The sequence below is a fragment of the Podarcis bocagei genome (genome assembly GCF_964188305.1).
Source record: "Podarcis bocagei genome assembly, chromosome: 18".
Taxonomy (NCBI): Eukaryota; Metazoa; Chordata; class Lepidosauria; order Squamata; family Lacertidae; genus Podarcis; species Podarcis bocagei.
In genome coordinates this window covers 2955825-2969905 of record NC_138144.1, presented here as the reverse complement: position 1 = coordinate 2969905, position 14081 = coordinate 2955825, and the positions used below count along the sequence as shown (strand labels likewise).

The 14081-nt window shown below is 50.7% G+C and overlaps 1 protein-coding gene across 3 annotated transcripts in view; it reads right to left on the bottom strand.

Annotated features, from left to right (window-relative positions):
* Nucleotides 1-2773: 2773 nt before the first annotated feature.
* The window catches only part of EFNA2 (ephrin A2), a 256111-nt gene continuing 244803 nt past the window's right edge, over nucleotides 2774-14081 (bottom strand). For all 3 annotated transcript variants that reach the window (XM_081178107.1, XM_081178109.1, XM_081178108.1), the window contains 2 exons: nucleotides 13265-13330; nucleotides 2774-3463 (listed from right to left, as the gene is read on the bottom strand). In XM_081178107.1, the coding sequence (XP_081034233.1) occupies nucleotides 3336-3463; nucleotides 13265-13330 (194 nt within the window). In that variant the 3' untranslated portion in view covers nucleotides 2774-3335. The remainder of the gene's footprint in view (nucleotides 3464-13264; nucleotides 13331-14081) is intronic.

Here is a 14081-nt window from a genome sequence, read left to right as displayed (position 1 = left end):
CTGGGATTTTTGTGCTATTCTCAGGTATGACACACCTGGGGTCAAGCGAGGAGAGCCCGGGGGCCTGCACAGCCCCCCGGAAATTGGAGTGTGGTCCTTTCACCTCTTCCCCCAGCCCCCAAATTGGCTGCCCCTTGGCTGCGCCGCCCAGAAGCAAGATGAGGGGCCCAAAATCCACAGCGCTGGGAATTTAGCGGGGAAGGACAGATGGGCATGCTAGAGGGTGTTTACTGTATTTTTGGCTCTATAAGACTCACTTTTCCCCTCCTAAAAACTAAGGGGAAATGTGTGTGTGTCTTATGGAGCGAATGCAGGCTGCGTAGCTATCCCAGAAGCCAGAACAGCGAGAGGGATTGCTGCTTTCGCTGCGCAGCGATCCCTCTTGCTGTTCTGACTTCTGAGATTCAGAATATTTTTCTCCTTGTTTTCCTCCTCCAAAAACTAGGTGCGTCTTGTGGTCTGGTGCGTCTTACAGAGCGAAAAATACGGTAGATTGTGATCTACTGGTAGATCACTGGACGTCTGTGGTGGTAGATCACTGGCTCCCCCCCAAAAAAAGAATCTCAACAACTTCTTTGGCTGCCCTAAAAAAGGCGCAACAAGTTTGACTTGAACCCCAGGAAAATGGGCCTTCCTCCGTCCTAAGAAAAACTCAACAACAACTTTGACTTGAACCCCACAAAAGGGGGTAGATCACTGCTAGTTTTTAACTCTGTGACTAGATCGCTGTCTTTTGGGAGCTGGCAACCCCTGATCTACAGTTAAGAGTCTCACAAGGTATAGATGTCAACATTAACCTGCCATCCTTTACTGAAATTTAGCACCAATTTGAACTGCAGCAGTCGTTCCGGGACTTTAATTGTTTGTGATTGTTTTTTGTTGTTGTATATATGTGTGTATATATATGTGTATGTGTGTGTGTGTGTACATACATACGTACACCCACCCCCCTTGGTTCTCAAATGCCAAAAACCCAGAAGTAAGTGTTCCGGATTTCGAACGATTTTTGGAAGCCAAACGTGGTTCCCTGCCAAGCTACAAATCTTCCTTTCTCACCCTCTTGCATGAGACAAGGCACTGGGTCGGCTTAGCGTCCCAAAACCCTTATTGTAAATAGAAAGAAACCATGAATAAATAGCCCCTTTTCTCCTTTACCAATGGGACCACTTTTACTCTTTTTGGAGTGATGTTTGAATTAACAGTTGGCGTTCGGTACTTCCTGCTTCCCAGCTTTAACTCTCCTATATAAACCCAATTTTATGTCTTTAAAACCCAATACAGTCAAACCTCCGTTGTTGGACGTAATCCGTTCTAGAAGCCCATTCGGCTCCCAAAACGTTCAACAACCGAGGCACAGCTTCCGATTGGTTGCAAGAGCTTCCTGCACTCAAACGGCAGCCGCGTCGGACATTTGGCTTCCAAAAAACAGAGCATTTACCGTATTTTTCGCCCTATAGGGCGCACTGGCCCATAGGGCGCACCTCGTTTTTTGGGGGGGAAATAAAAGAAAAAATATTTTTCCCCCCCGCAGCCCCCAGAACAGGCTGCTATCCGCAAGCCTTGCGAGCCCGGCGGGAACTCCCACAGGCTCGCAAGGCTTGCGGAGAGCTTCCTGAAGCCTGGAGAGCGAGAGGGGTCGGTGCGCACCGACCCCTCTCCCTCTCCAGGCTTCAGCGAAAGCCTGCATTCACCCCATAGGACGCACACACATTTCCCCTTCATTTTTGGAGGGGAAAAAGTGCGTCCTATAGGGCGAAAAATACGGTACTTCCGGGTTTTCGGCGTTCGGGAGTTGAAACGTTCCGAAACGGAGCCGTTCAGGAACCAAGATCTGACCGTGTAGACTTCCTTTCCTAAGTGCTATCAGGGCTGCTCTTGACACCAGCTGGGCTCAATTTTGGGGGGTGGTTCTTACTCAAATCCACATTGGATGCCCACCGTTGGATTTTTGGAGCGTGGTCTTCCCTCTGGGGGATTTTGACCGGAGGGCCACGGGCAATTTTTTCTGGACGATGCAGGCAAGTGCAGGGCTGCCGACCCCAAACACCCCACTGCTTAGAGTTGGGCTCTCTGTGACCCTGGTGTCTGTTGCCAAACGCCTGCGGATGATGCCCCAAGCAGCCTGTTTAGGGTGGCGATGGACACACAGACAAGACAACCTCCGTCGCTCACCCAGTTGCGTCATACGTAGTTGGCCGTACCATGCGCTGGTCTCCTCCCTGCCTTCCCCCAACTCCTCGCGGGGTTTAAAAGCAACCCTCCCACGGTGCTACAAACCCCTTGCCCAGCCACCGTGCCAAGTCCAGAGTCCTCCTCTTTGGAGCGACGGGCAGAACATCTCCTCTCCTGTAGACCGGCGACGTCTTACGCAACATGCGAGGCGTTGGTTTTACCTGCTGGGTCCGCATAGCAGTGGGTCCGCTGCACCAACAATAGTTAACAGAAACAGGGGGTGGGCGGTGGGTCTAAAGCGAAGGCTGATTTGGGCAGAGCTAGTCCTCTGTGTGGTTCGGGGGGCTGGTGGTGGCCTTTGGCTCCTAGGCCCCCCAATCCTAGCTGCCTGGTGTGTGCGTTTTGCGAGTCAGGAAATCTGGCCCCCGCGGCCGAACGGGCTGCCCGCCTTTGTCCAAGGGGTCACAGAGAGGAAGGGGGGGGGAACAGAAGGGCAATAGGTGAGGCACCCGTTCCTCACGGCGATGTCTCTTTCGGTTCCAGTTGCAGAAAAAAGACCGGCACAAAGAAACCAAAGCTGGGAGGAAGGAACAGAGGGGGGTTCAAGGAAGGAGACTATATTTGGTCTAGAAATGTTGAAAAGCAAAACCCCATGGGGTGGGGAGGGAAAACAGGGACCCCCCCAACGGGGTTGTATCCCGGCCAGACGAAAATGGTCCGCAGAGCGTCTTGGAAGCACAGAACCTGCTTGCCTCCCGCCACAAGCTTTCAGAAACCGGTCTCTTGCCTTCTCCGTCCAGCTCTCTCACTGATCCTTCTGCCGCCCCAGATCTGATGGGGTGTAGCGGGGGTCCGGTTGTGAACCGTAACAGTGGCTTGACCTGGGAAATGGAGGCAGGGTCCGTCCACCTGGCTGTCTTAGCTGCCCTGATCCACAAGCTCGTCTGTGGCTGAGACCGCAGTTCAGAGATCCATTGACTACACACCCTTCCCTCCCCACACAAAACTGAACAAAGTCATCGCCGCGAGTTCTCTCTTCATTCTTCGTTCACGCCTTCTCTCTCTCTCTCTCACGCTTTCAATCCTCCCCCCCTCATTTCCCCCCCCAGCGGCTGCTGAAAAGAGCTCCAGTTTTCTTCCTCTTCTGTCCTCACCTAGCAGGGCTAGGAAGTCAGGATAGTCCAGAAAACCGGGACCACCACCACCACGAAGAAAGTCTCAGGGACCCGGAAGCTGTGGCAGGAGTTATTGCTGGTGAATATCGGCTCTGGGGACTCGTAGAGAGAATCGTCTGCGAGGAAACAAAAGAGGGGGTATAAGAAGGGAAAGAGGGGGGTGAATGATGTACCGCTGGGTATTTGACTCCGAGCAAATAAGCGAAAATGTTCGGGGCAAGGTCAAATGTTGGTTGGAAATGTAAGGAGAAGGAAGGCACCTTTCTCCACATGTGGTGGAACTGTAAAGCGATAAAGGAATTCTGGGAGATGATATATAATGAGTTGGGGAAAAAATGTTTAAAATAACCTTTGTTTAAAAAAAGAAAGAAGGCTTTTTGTTAGGAATTGCTGGTGCAGAGATACCGAAAGAACTGAAAAGACTGTTTATGTACGCTACGTAACAGCTGCAAGGATGTTGCTCACCTAGAGTTGGAAAGGTGACTAGATGAGGGCGGACTGGCAGATGAAACTATTGGACTACACAGAGATGGCATGATTAACTGGGGAAATCAGAAATCAGGAGGATCAAAACTTCAACAGAGAAAACCATAATGAGGTGGAAGGAAGTCAACGATACAATAAATTGGAAAGGGATTCAACCCAAGACGGATGATATAATGTACAAAAAACACTGGTATAGGTTTGAAGTATATTAAGTAATACTTATCAATAGATAGGCATTTTTATTGTCAAATCTTTTCATTTGATTTGATTTGATCAAATTGCACAACCCTTCCTACGCCCCTGGTGACTGGGAGTGGCCGCCGAGACCATATAACACCGGCCCTGAAAGACCTACGTTGGCTCCCAGTACGTCTCTGAGCACAATTCAAAGCGTTGGTGCTGACCTTTAAAGCCCTAAACGGCCCAGTATACCTGAAGGAGCGTCTCCACCCCGGACACCGGGGTCCAGCTCCGAGGGCCTTCTGGCAGTTCCCTCCATGCGAGAAGCGAGGTTACAGGGAACCAGGCGGAGGGCCTTCTTGGTGGTGGCGCCCGCCCTGTGGAACGCCATCCCATCCGATGTCAAGGAAATAAACAACTATCTGACTTTTAGAAGACATCTGAAGGCAGCCCTGTTTAGGAAAGTTTTTAATGTTTGATCGTGTTTTTAATATTCTGTTGGGAGCCGCCCAGAGTGGCTGGGAAAACCCAGCCGGATGGGCGGGGTATAAATATTATTATTGTTGTTGTTATTGAGGAGGCAGATGAAGAAGGACCTCAAATCGCTGTTTGTGGCACTCCCTACCTGATGTGGGAGGAAATTCATAGTTTAACAATGCACCCTGCAAAGAATGACTTCCTTTTGCGCGGTGCTTTTGGGAGGCAGCGATGCTTCTGAATACTACCGTATTTTTTGCTCTATAAGACTCACCTTTTCCCCTCCTAAATAGTAAGGGGAAATGTGTGTGCGTCTTACGGAGCGAATGCAGGCTGCGCAGCTATCCCAGAAGCCAGAACAGCAAGAGGGATTGCTGCTTTCACTGCGCAGCGATCCCTCTTGCTGTTCTGGCTTCTGAGATTCAGAATATTTTGTTTGTTTGTTTTCCTCCTCCAAAAACTAGGTGCGTCTTGTGGTCTGGTGCGTCTTATAGAGCGAAAAATACGGTACTTGCTGGAGAGATTCCCGAAGGAGGGGAGATATCCTGTTGCGCTCAGGGCATCCGGCCAGCCACTGTGAGAACAGAACGCTGGACTAGAGAGGTCTCCCTTTGGCCTCACCCAGCAGCTGGGCTCCTCGCTGGACTGTGCATTTCTGCAACCCGGCTCCGTCTTCATCTCGCCGTTTCCTGGCCCCAGCCCAGCCGCCCAGGTTGCCAGCTTCCTCTCGTGGGCAGTGTGGGTGTGCAGAAAGGAAGAGGGTCGCGACCCAGAGGGAAAGGGCAGCGTGTTGACAAGCTCGCAAGCCGCCCTCTGGCTGCCTCTCCCAGGCAAGAGTCCATTTCAAAATAAACGGGAGGCATTTTCATTTATTTTTTTGCTCAATGGACCCCGGCCAGCCGGCGGAGCTTTGCCAAGATCTCCCAGTGCCAAGGACGCCTCGTGGCGGCTGGTGGCCTTGCCTGTTTGGTTTCTTGGAGGATGGATGGCGGCTAACAGATTGAGGTTGAATCCTGACAAGACAGAAGTACTGTTTTGGGGGGACAGGGGGTGGGTGGGGGACTCCCTGGTCCTGAATGGGGTCACTGTGCCCCTGAAGGACCAGTGTGCAGCCTGGGAGTCATTTTGGACTCACAGCTGTCCATGGAGGTGCAGGTCAATTCTGTGTCCAGGGCAGCTCCATCTGGTACGCAGGATGAGACCCTACCTGCCCGCGGACTGTCTGGCCAGAGTGGTGCATGCTCTGGTTATCTCCCGCTTGGACTACTGCAACGCGCTCTACGTGGGGCTACCTTTGAAGGTGACCCGGAAACTGCAATTAATCCAGAATGCGGCAGCTAGACTGGTGACTGGGAGCGGCTGCCGGGACCACATAATACCGGTCCTGAGAGATCTGCATTGGCTCCCAATACGTTTCCGACCACAATTCAAAGTGTTGGTGCTCACCTTTCAAGCCCTAAATGGCCCAGTATACCTGAAGGAGCGTCTCCACCCCCATCGTTCAGCCCGGACACTGAGGTCCAGCTCCGAGGGCCTTCTGGCGGTTCCCTCCCTGCAAGAAGTGAGGTTACAGGGAACCAGACAGAGGGCCTTCTCGGTAGTGGCGTCCGCCCTGTGGAACACCCTTCAGATGTGAAGGAAATAAGCAGCTATCTTCTCTTTCAAATATATCTGAAGGCAGCCCTGTTTAGGGAAGCTTTTAATATTTAATGCTGTATTGTTTTTAACACTTGATTGGGAGCCGCCCAGAGTGGCTGGGGAAACTCAGCCAGATGGGCAGGGTATAAATAAATAATAATAATAATAATTATTCTTGGCCCTGCCTGCGGCCGAGGGGTCAAAGGGCGGCTTCTTCTTACCCGTCCGATAATCCCGCCTGCAAAAGGCGCCTCGTCAGCCGGCGGCACAGAAGCGCGTCGGCTAAATGACTGCGAGTGCCGTTCCCGACGCCGTTCCCCCGGCTTGTCTCGTCTTTTAAAGTTTACGACGGGATTAAGGGTGGTTTTTGCAGGATCATAGCCAGGGGAGGAGGGGAGTGGAGAAAGCGAGGGACAACAATATCCACAGATGCCAATCCCCCCCTTTGTGTTCTGCGTCCGGCTCTGCCGCCGCCGCCCCCTTCCCAGTCCAGGATTATTACGAGCAAAACGCTTGTCGTAATCACAGAAGAGGGAAGGATGTGCAGGGAGCATAAATAGCTCAGTTGGTAGAGCATAGAATGACAGAATTGTAGAGTTGGAAGGTGCTCCAATGGCCCTTGGTTTGAGTCCAGCCCCTCCAGAGCAGGAGAAGCCAAGCCGGGTCCATCTTCCCTGTGACAGCCCTTAAGATATCAGAAGATGGCTATCATATCTCTTCACAGTTACAGGTAGGTAGCCGTGTTGGTCTGCCATAGTCAAAATAAAAAAATTCCTTCCAGTAGCACCTTAAAGACCAACTAAGTTAGTTCTTGGTATGAGCTTTCGTGTGTATGCACACTTCTTCAGATACACTGAAACAGAAGTTGCCAGATCCTTCTATATAGTGAGAAGGTGGGGAGGGGTATTACTCAGAGGGGTGGTGGGAATCGGAGATTGGCAGATAGCTGAGATGAGCCTGTTGACGACTCTTAAGGACTGTAATAGGTCTTCCAGGAAAAGGCAAGGGGTGAGAAGGTGAGAAATGGCTTAGTCATGTATAATGAGATAAGAATCCATCTCAGCTATCTGCCAATCTCCCATTCCCTCCACCCTTCTGAGTAATACCCCTCCCCACCTTCTCACTATATAGAAGGATCTGGCAACTTCTGTTTCAGTGTATCTGAAGAAGTGTGCATGCACACGAAAGCTCATACCAAGAACTAACTTAGTTGGTCTTTAAGGTGCTACTGGAAGGAATTTTTATATCTCTTCACAGTCTCCCCCTTTCCACACTCAGCTCTTTCGACCGTCCCTCATATGGCTTGGCTTCTAGACCCTTGATCATCTTGGTCGCCTTCCTCTGGACACCTTCCAGCTTGCTGGCATCCTCACCATCCTCACCAGGCTCTTAATCTCAGGGTTGTGGGTTCAAGCTCCACATTGGGTGAAAGATTCCTGCATTCCAGGGGGGTTGGGCTGGATGACCCTCAGTGTCCCTTCCAACTTTCCAATTCTATGACTCTATGAACCTGGGACCTTCAGCAAAACAAGACAGACCGCTGCGAAGCTATGCGGCGAAGGTCCTGTGTGAGTGTCTGGAGGCGGTTGGAGGATGGATGGTGGTTAACAGATTGAGGTTGAATCCTGACAAGACAGAAGGACTGTTTTTGGGGGGACAGGGGGCGGGCGGGTGTGGGGGACTCCCTGGTCCTGAATGGGGTCACTGTGCCCCTGAAGGACCAGGTGCGCAGCCTGGGGGTCATTTTGGACTCACAGCTGTCCATGGAGGTACAGGTCAATTCTGTGTCCAGGGCAGCTCCATCTGGTACGCAGGATGAGACCCTCCCTGCCCGCAGACTGTCTCACCAGAGTGGTCCATGCTCTGGTTATCTCCCGCTTGGACTACTGCCATGCGCTATGTGGGGCTACCTTTGAAGGAAACTACAACTAATCCAGAATGCGGCAGCTAGACTGGTGACTGGGAGCGGCCACCAAGACCATATAACACCGGTCTTGAAAGACCTACATTGGCTTCCGGGATGTTTCTGAGCACAATTCAAAGTGTTGGTGCTGACCTTTCAAGCCCTTAAAAGCCCCAGCCCAGTATACCTGAAGGAGCGTTTCCACCCCCATCGTTCTTCCCGGACACTGAGGTCCAGCGCCGAGGGCCTTCTGGCAGTTCCCTCCCTGCAAGAAGTGAGGTTACAGAGAACCAGGCAGAGGGCCTTCTCGGTGGCGCCCGCCCTGTGGAATGCCCTCCCATCAGATGTCAAGGAAATAAATCTGACATTTAGAAGACATCTGAAGGCAGCCCTGTTTAGGGAAGTTTTTAATGTCTGATGTTTTATCGTGTTTTTAATATTCTGTTGGGAGCCACCCAGAGTGGCTGGGGAAACCCAGCCAGATGGGCAGGGTATAATAATAATGACAATAAGAATTATATACTATTACTAACTTCCAATGGGATGTATTCCTTCATAAACGGGTTCCAGGCAGCAGCCGTTCAGTGAGGTCCTACGCAGGTCTACATCAAGGTATGTCCCACTAAGATCATTGCAGCTTATGCCCAGATAGATTGGAGTCCTACAGAACATTTGGTTCCCTACAGCGACGACCCCATATCTCAGCCTGTCCGAACCTGGTGTCCTCCGGATTTTTGGGACTATAGCCCCATCAGCCCCAGTCAGCGCAGCTGTCAGAAAACCGCTTTGCAACAAGGTGCCAATTAGTGAAACTGCATGCAATTAGATGTAGCTTAGGATAAATTTGCAGAAAAACACTGGCTTTTTATGGGGGGGGGGGTTCACAAACTGATGTGGCGACTGAGATTTAAGGGTGGGGGGGGGAATGAGAAACTGACATGCCTAACAGCCTATAACCACCTGGGTTTTTAAAATATTTTTTTTAAAAGCCATTTATTCTTACATTAGCAAAGCGTTCTTGTTTTCTTTAAAAGCTGCCTCAATCACACACACATGAAACAAGGGAAGGGAAAAACAAGCCCTTACAATATCCCTTTAGACTCTGACATTTCTCACTCTTTTCTACCTGCTCCCTGGGAAGAGCGCTGGCCAAATACTAATTATACGTTAACAGGAGGAGAAAATTATTAATTTGTGTTTTCTTTTTTCTCCAAAACAGCTGCGCCTATTTGATTCGGGGGAAGTGGGGGAGAAACTCCCCTGTACAGAGAGCTGGAGGCTGGTCTTTTTACGAAAAAGAAAAGAGGGAAGGAAAAACAAAAAAACCCCTAAAATAATTTGCTCTCTTTTTTCCCCCCTCTGCGAAAACAAAAGCAGCCCTGTGGGGGTATGTACCAAGCAGGCATCAATCTAGATTTATTTTATTTCCTTCTTTCTTCCAGCCCCCAAAGCAGAACCGAAGATAATTTGCTGGAGATCTGAGTGCTGCTCGTGTGCTATTTTCTCGGGCCAAAAGCACCCCCTGCGCCTGGCATTTCACCCGTCGCCAAGAAAGCCAGCGGTTGAAGTGGGTTTAGAAAGAGTGGGGTGAAGGTCGGTGCAGACGGGGTCGGGGTCTAATAGACCTTTCACTGGTTTGATCTCACGGGGAAAACATGCGGAAGGAAAGGTTTGATCTTCCAGTTTCCCTGGAAAAGGTTTTGCATTGTCGCCATTGCTATAACATACAGTGGGACCTTGGTTCTCAAACGCCTTATTTCTCAAATGCCTTGGTTCTCAAACGCCTTGGTTCCCAAACGCCGAAAACCCGGAAGCAAGTGTTCCGGTTTTCGAACGTTTTTCGGAAGCCGAACGTCCGGGGCGGCTGTCGGCTATTGTTTCCGGGGCGCCTGCACCAATCAGAAGCCGTGCCTTGGTTTTCGATCATTGCAGAAGTCAAACGGGCTTCTGGAACAGATTAAGTTTGGTGCTTTTGTTTTTGCGATTTATTTTGCATTATTGTGGCTTTTTCCGTTAATTTGTTTTTGTGACTATCATCAGCGCAGGTAAGACTTTTTATCTTTTAAATCTACAACACTGTCTTACTTATTTTATAGTACAGTACAGTGGTGCCTCGCAAGACGAAATTAATTCGTTCCGCAAGTTTTTTCTTCTTGCGAGTTTTTCGCCTTGCGAAGCACGGTTTCCCATAGGAATGCATTGAAAATCAATCAATGCGTTCCTATGGAGACCGTCGGGGGACAGAGGGGAAGCGCGCTGTCCCGGGACCTGTTTAAAATCCCCTCTTTTGAAGCAAGGGGCGGAGGGGAGAAGATCGCTTCTTGACGTTGCCGCCCCTTGGTTCAAAAGGGGTCCGGCGAGAAAGGGGAAGGCCCCTCTGTCCCCGGAGATTGCGGGGCTGGCAACGGGGAGAAGTGATCTTCTCCCCGCCGCCCCTTGTTTCAAAAGAGGTCCGGGGACAGCGGGGAAGATGCGCTGCGCTTCCCTGCTATCCCCGGAGCTTGCGGGGCAAGCTTCGTTTTGCGGGAAATGCGTCTTGCGAAGTGGCTAAGAAAACGAAAAACTCCTTCGTCTAGCGAGTTTTTCGTCTTCCGAGGCGTTCGTCTTGCGGGGTACCACTGTACATTGATCATTGCTTTCATTTTACAGATCAACAGTCTCGATAGATAGTAAAATTCTTGTTCAATTGCTGTTTCAGGGGTTGTTTTAAAAAGTCTGGAACGGATTAATCCGTTTTGCATTGCTTTCTATGGGAAAGTGTGCCTTGGTTTTGGAACGCTTTGGTTTTGGAATGGACTTCCAGAACGGATTAAGCTTGAGAACCAAGGGACCACTGTACAGCAACAACAGCACAAACCAGACCAGATATTCAGGGGATACAGTGCGAGTCAGCCAGGTGATACAGCAGCAAAAAAGGCTAACGCTGTTCTAGGCTGCATCAAACAGAAATCTAGTGTCCAGATCAAGGGAAGTCATAGGTAAAGGTAAAGGGACCCCTGAACATTAGGTCCAGCTGTGGCCGACTCTGGGGTTGCGGCGCTCATCTTGCTTTATTGGCCGAGGGAGCCGGCGTACAGCTTCCGGGTCATGTGGCCAGCAGGACTGAGCCGCTTCTGGCGAACCAGAGCAGCGCACGGAAACGCCGTTTACCTTCCCGCCTGAGCAGTACCTATTTATCTACTTGCACTTTGACATGCTTTCGAACTGCTAGGTTGGCAGGAGCAGGGACCAAGCAACGGGAGCTCACCCCGTCACGGGGATTCGAACCGCCGGCCTTCTGATCGGCAAGCCCTAGGCTCTGTGGTTTAACCCACAGCGCCACCCGCGTCCCTAAGGGAAGTCATAGTCCCACTCTATTCTGCCTTGGTCAGACCACACCTGGAGTCCTGTGCCCAGTTCTGGGTGCCACAATTTAAGGAGGAGATTGACAAGCCGGAAGGTGTGCAGAGGAAGAGATGATCAAGGGTCTGGAAGCCAAGCCTGATGAAGAACGGTCGAAGGAGCTGGGTATCTTTAGAGACCGAGAGGGGATATGATGGCCATCTTCCAATAGGCTGCCACATGGAAGATGGAGCGAGCTCTGGAGGAAAAGACCCGAACCGATGGATTCAAGTTACAACAAAGGGCCTTCCGACTTTGTTGTTGTTGTTTAGTTGTTTAGTCGTGTCCACCTCTTCGTGACCCCCTGGACCAGAGCACGCCAGGCCCTCCTGTCTTCCACTGCCTCCCGCAGTTTGGTCAAACTCTTCCATTCTTTTGGTCGACGGACTCAGAGTGCCTCTGAGCGCGTGCAGAGTTCCTGCCGCCAAGAAGAATGAAGGCGGTTTTTTGTTTTAACTGCATCAGTCACTGGTGGGAGAACCCTGACTCAGGGGCCGGATGCGGGCCTCCAAGCCGCTTTATACGGCCCTCGGGACCCTCTTCAAATCCTGGGGACCAGTCACTGTCTCTCAGCCAAACCTAAATTGATTGCATTACATTTATGCCCTCCCTTTGTTCCTCCAAGGAGACCCACGGGGTCTACATGGATCCCCCCTTTTAACCCCTACAACAACCCTGCGAGGTGTTGTTGTTGTTGAGTCGTTTAGTCGTGTCTGCCTCTTCGTGACCCCCTGGACCACAGCACACCAGGCCCTCCTGTCTTCCACTGCCTCCCACAGTTTGGTCAAACTCATGCTGGTCGCTTCGAGAACACTGTCCCACCATCTCTCCCTCTGTTGTCCCCTTCTCCTTGCGCCCTCCATCTTTCCCAACATCAGGGTCTTTTCCAGGGAGTCTTCTCTTCTCCTGAGGTGGCCAAAGTCTTGGAGCCTCAGCTTTCCAACTAAACATCAGGAATAACTTTCTGACAGTAAGAGCTAGTGGAACGTTGTCCCTCGGGAGGTTGTGGACTCGCCTTCCCTGGTGGTTTTCAAGCAGAGGTTGGATGGCCCTCTTTCGTGGATGCTTTAGCTGAGATTCCTGCACTGCAGGGGGTTGGACTAGATGACTCAAGAGGTCCCTTCCAACTCTACAATTCTCAGAAAGTGCTCACGTCCTCTCCAAAACATAGGGGAGAGTTTTGCTGAGTGAGTTTCTTGTCTGCTTCACAGCTCCCTCAGCAGAGAGAGACGGTATATAAAGTACATTAATAATAATAATAATAATAATAATAATAATAATAATAATAATAATAATAATAATTTATTATTTAAACCCCACCCATCTGACTGGGACTCCCCAGCCACTCTGGGTGGCTTCCAACAGAATATTAAAATACAATAACCTAATAAACATTAAAAGCTTCCCTAAACAGGGCTGCCTTCAGATGTCTTCTAAAAATCTGGTAGCTATTTTTCTCTTTGACATCTGGTGGGAGGGCGTTCCACAGGGCGGGTGCCACCACCGAGAAGGCCCTCTGCCTGGTTCCCTGTAACTTGGCTTCTCACAGGGAGGGGATAAAATAATAATTGACGAAACCCTGCGTTCCTTAACTGCGTCGCCTCCCCCCACCCCGCTAAAAAAACATGCGCTCTGAAAAGTGTTTTCTCTCAAATGGTGAGTTTCAGAATGTATATCGACATGGTTTCTGAGCCACGAATCCTGTCCTGGCTGGGATTCGCAGAGACCCGATCCCTGAATCGTGAATCCCAGATGGGTATGTGTTTGTGTGCAAATTTGCACCCTGGGATTTGCCGAAATGGCACCCTGGAACCTGCAGGGGATCTTTCCGGTGTCCTGAGATGTCACTTACTTGTTGGCCGGACGTAAACCTTCAGCTTTAAGCAGGGCTTGTCGACCAAGTTCGGAGGCGTCGCCGCTGCAAGAAACAAAAGGGGAGGAGAGGACAGGAGAGACAGAACGTCGTCACCCAAAAAAATTCCATATGTGTCCTACATAAAGTTTCAATTTTACACATTTCCAAAAAGGGCAGATTTATAGGGTTATTTCTGAAGCCCCTGTTCTTAAATCCCTGCTCTGTTTCAGAACCCTATAGCCCCAAATGACACCAACGTTGTCGTGGTTTGGCTTCCGTCGTGAATTTTGCAGCATGAACACAGTGCAATGGGGCCAATTGTTTCCCTTCCACACTCTTTTTCATTTTGCTCAAATAGCCCATGTTTCAGGGCAGGCTGCCCTCGCTGGGCGATTCGTGTAGGGCTGTCTCCGACAGAGGCCCTACTCAAGAGTCAGCCGCTTTAAATTCCTGGACCCAAGGTAGCCATTTCCAGTAAGTTCCCTTTTCATCCCTGAACAGAGACAGCCTTGCCGTTACAATCCATGGATTGGTAACTTTGAGGCTGGACTATTGTAATGTACATTTGGTGCCCTCGGACCTGGTTCAGACGCCCTGGCTGGGGCGGGAGCCAGACTGCACCTACTACCGAGTCGTGTTCAAGATCCTTGCATTGATGTGCAAAAGGGATGCGGGTGGCGCTGTGGGTTAAACCACAGAGCCTAGGACTTGCCGATCAGAAGGTTGGCGGTTCAAATCCCCGTGACGGGGTGAGCGTCCATTGCTCCATCCCTGCTCCTGCCAACCTAGCAGTACGAAAGCACGTCAAAGTGCA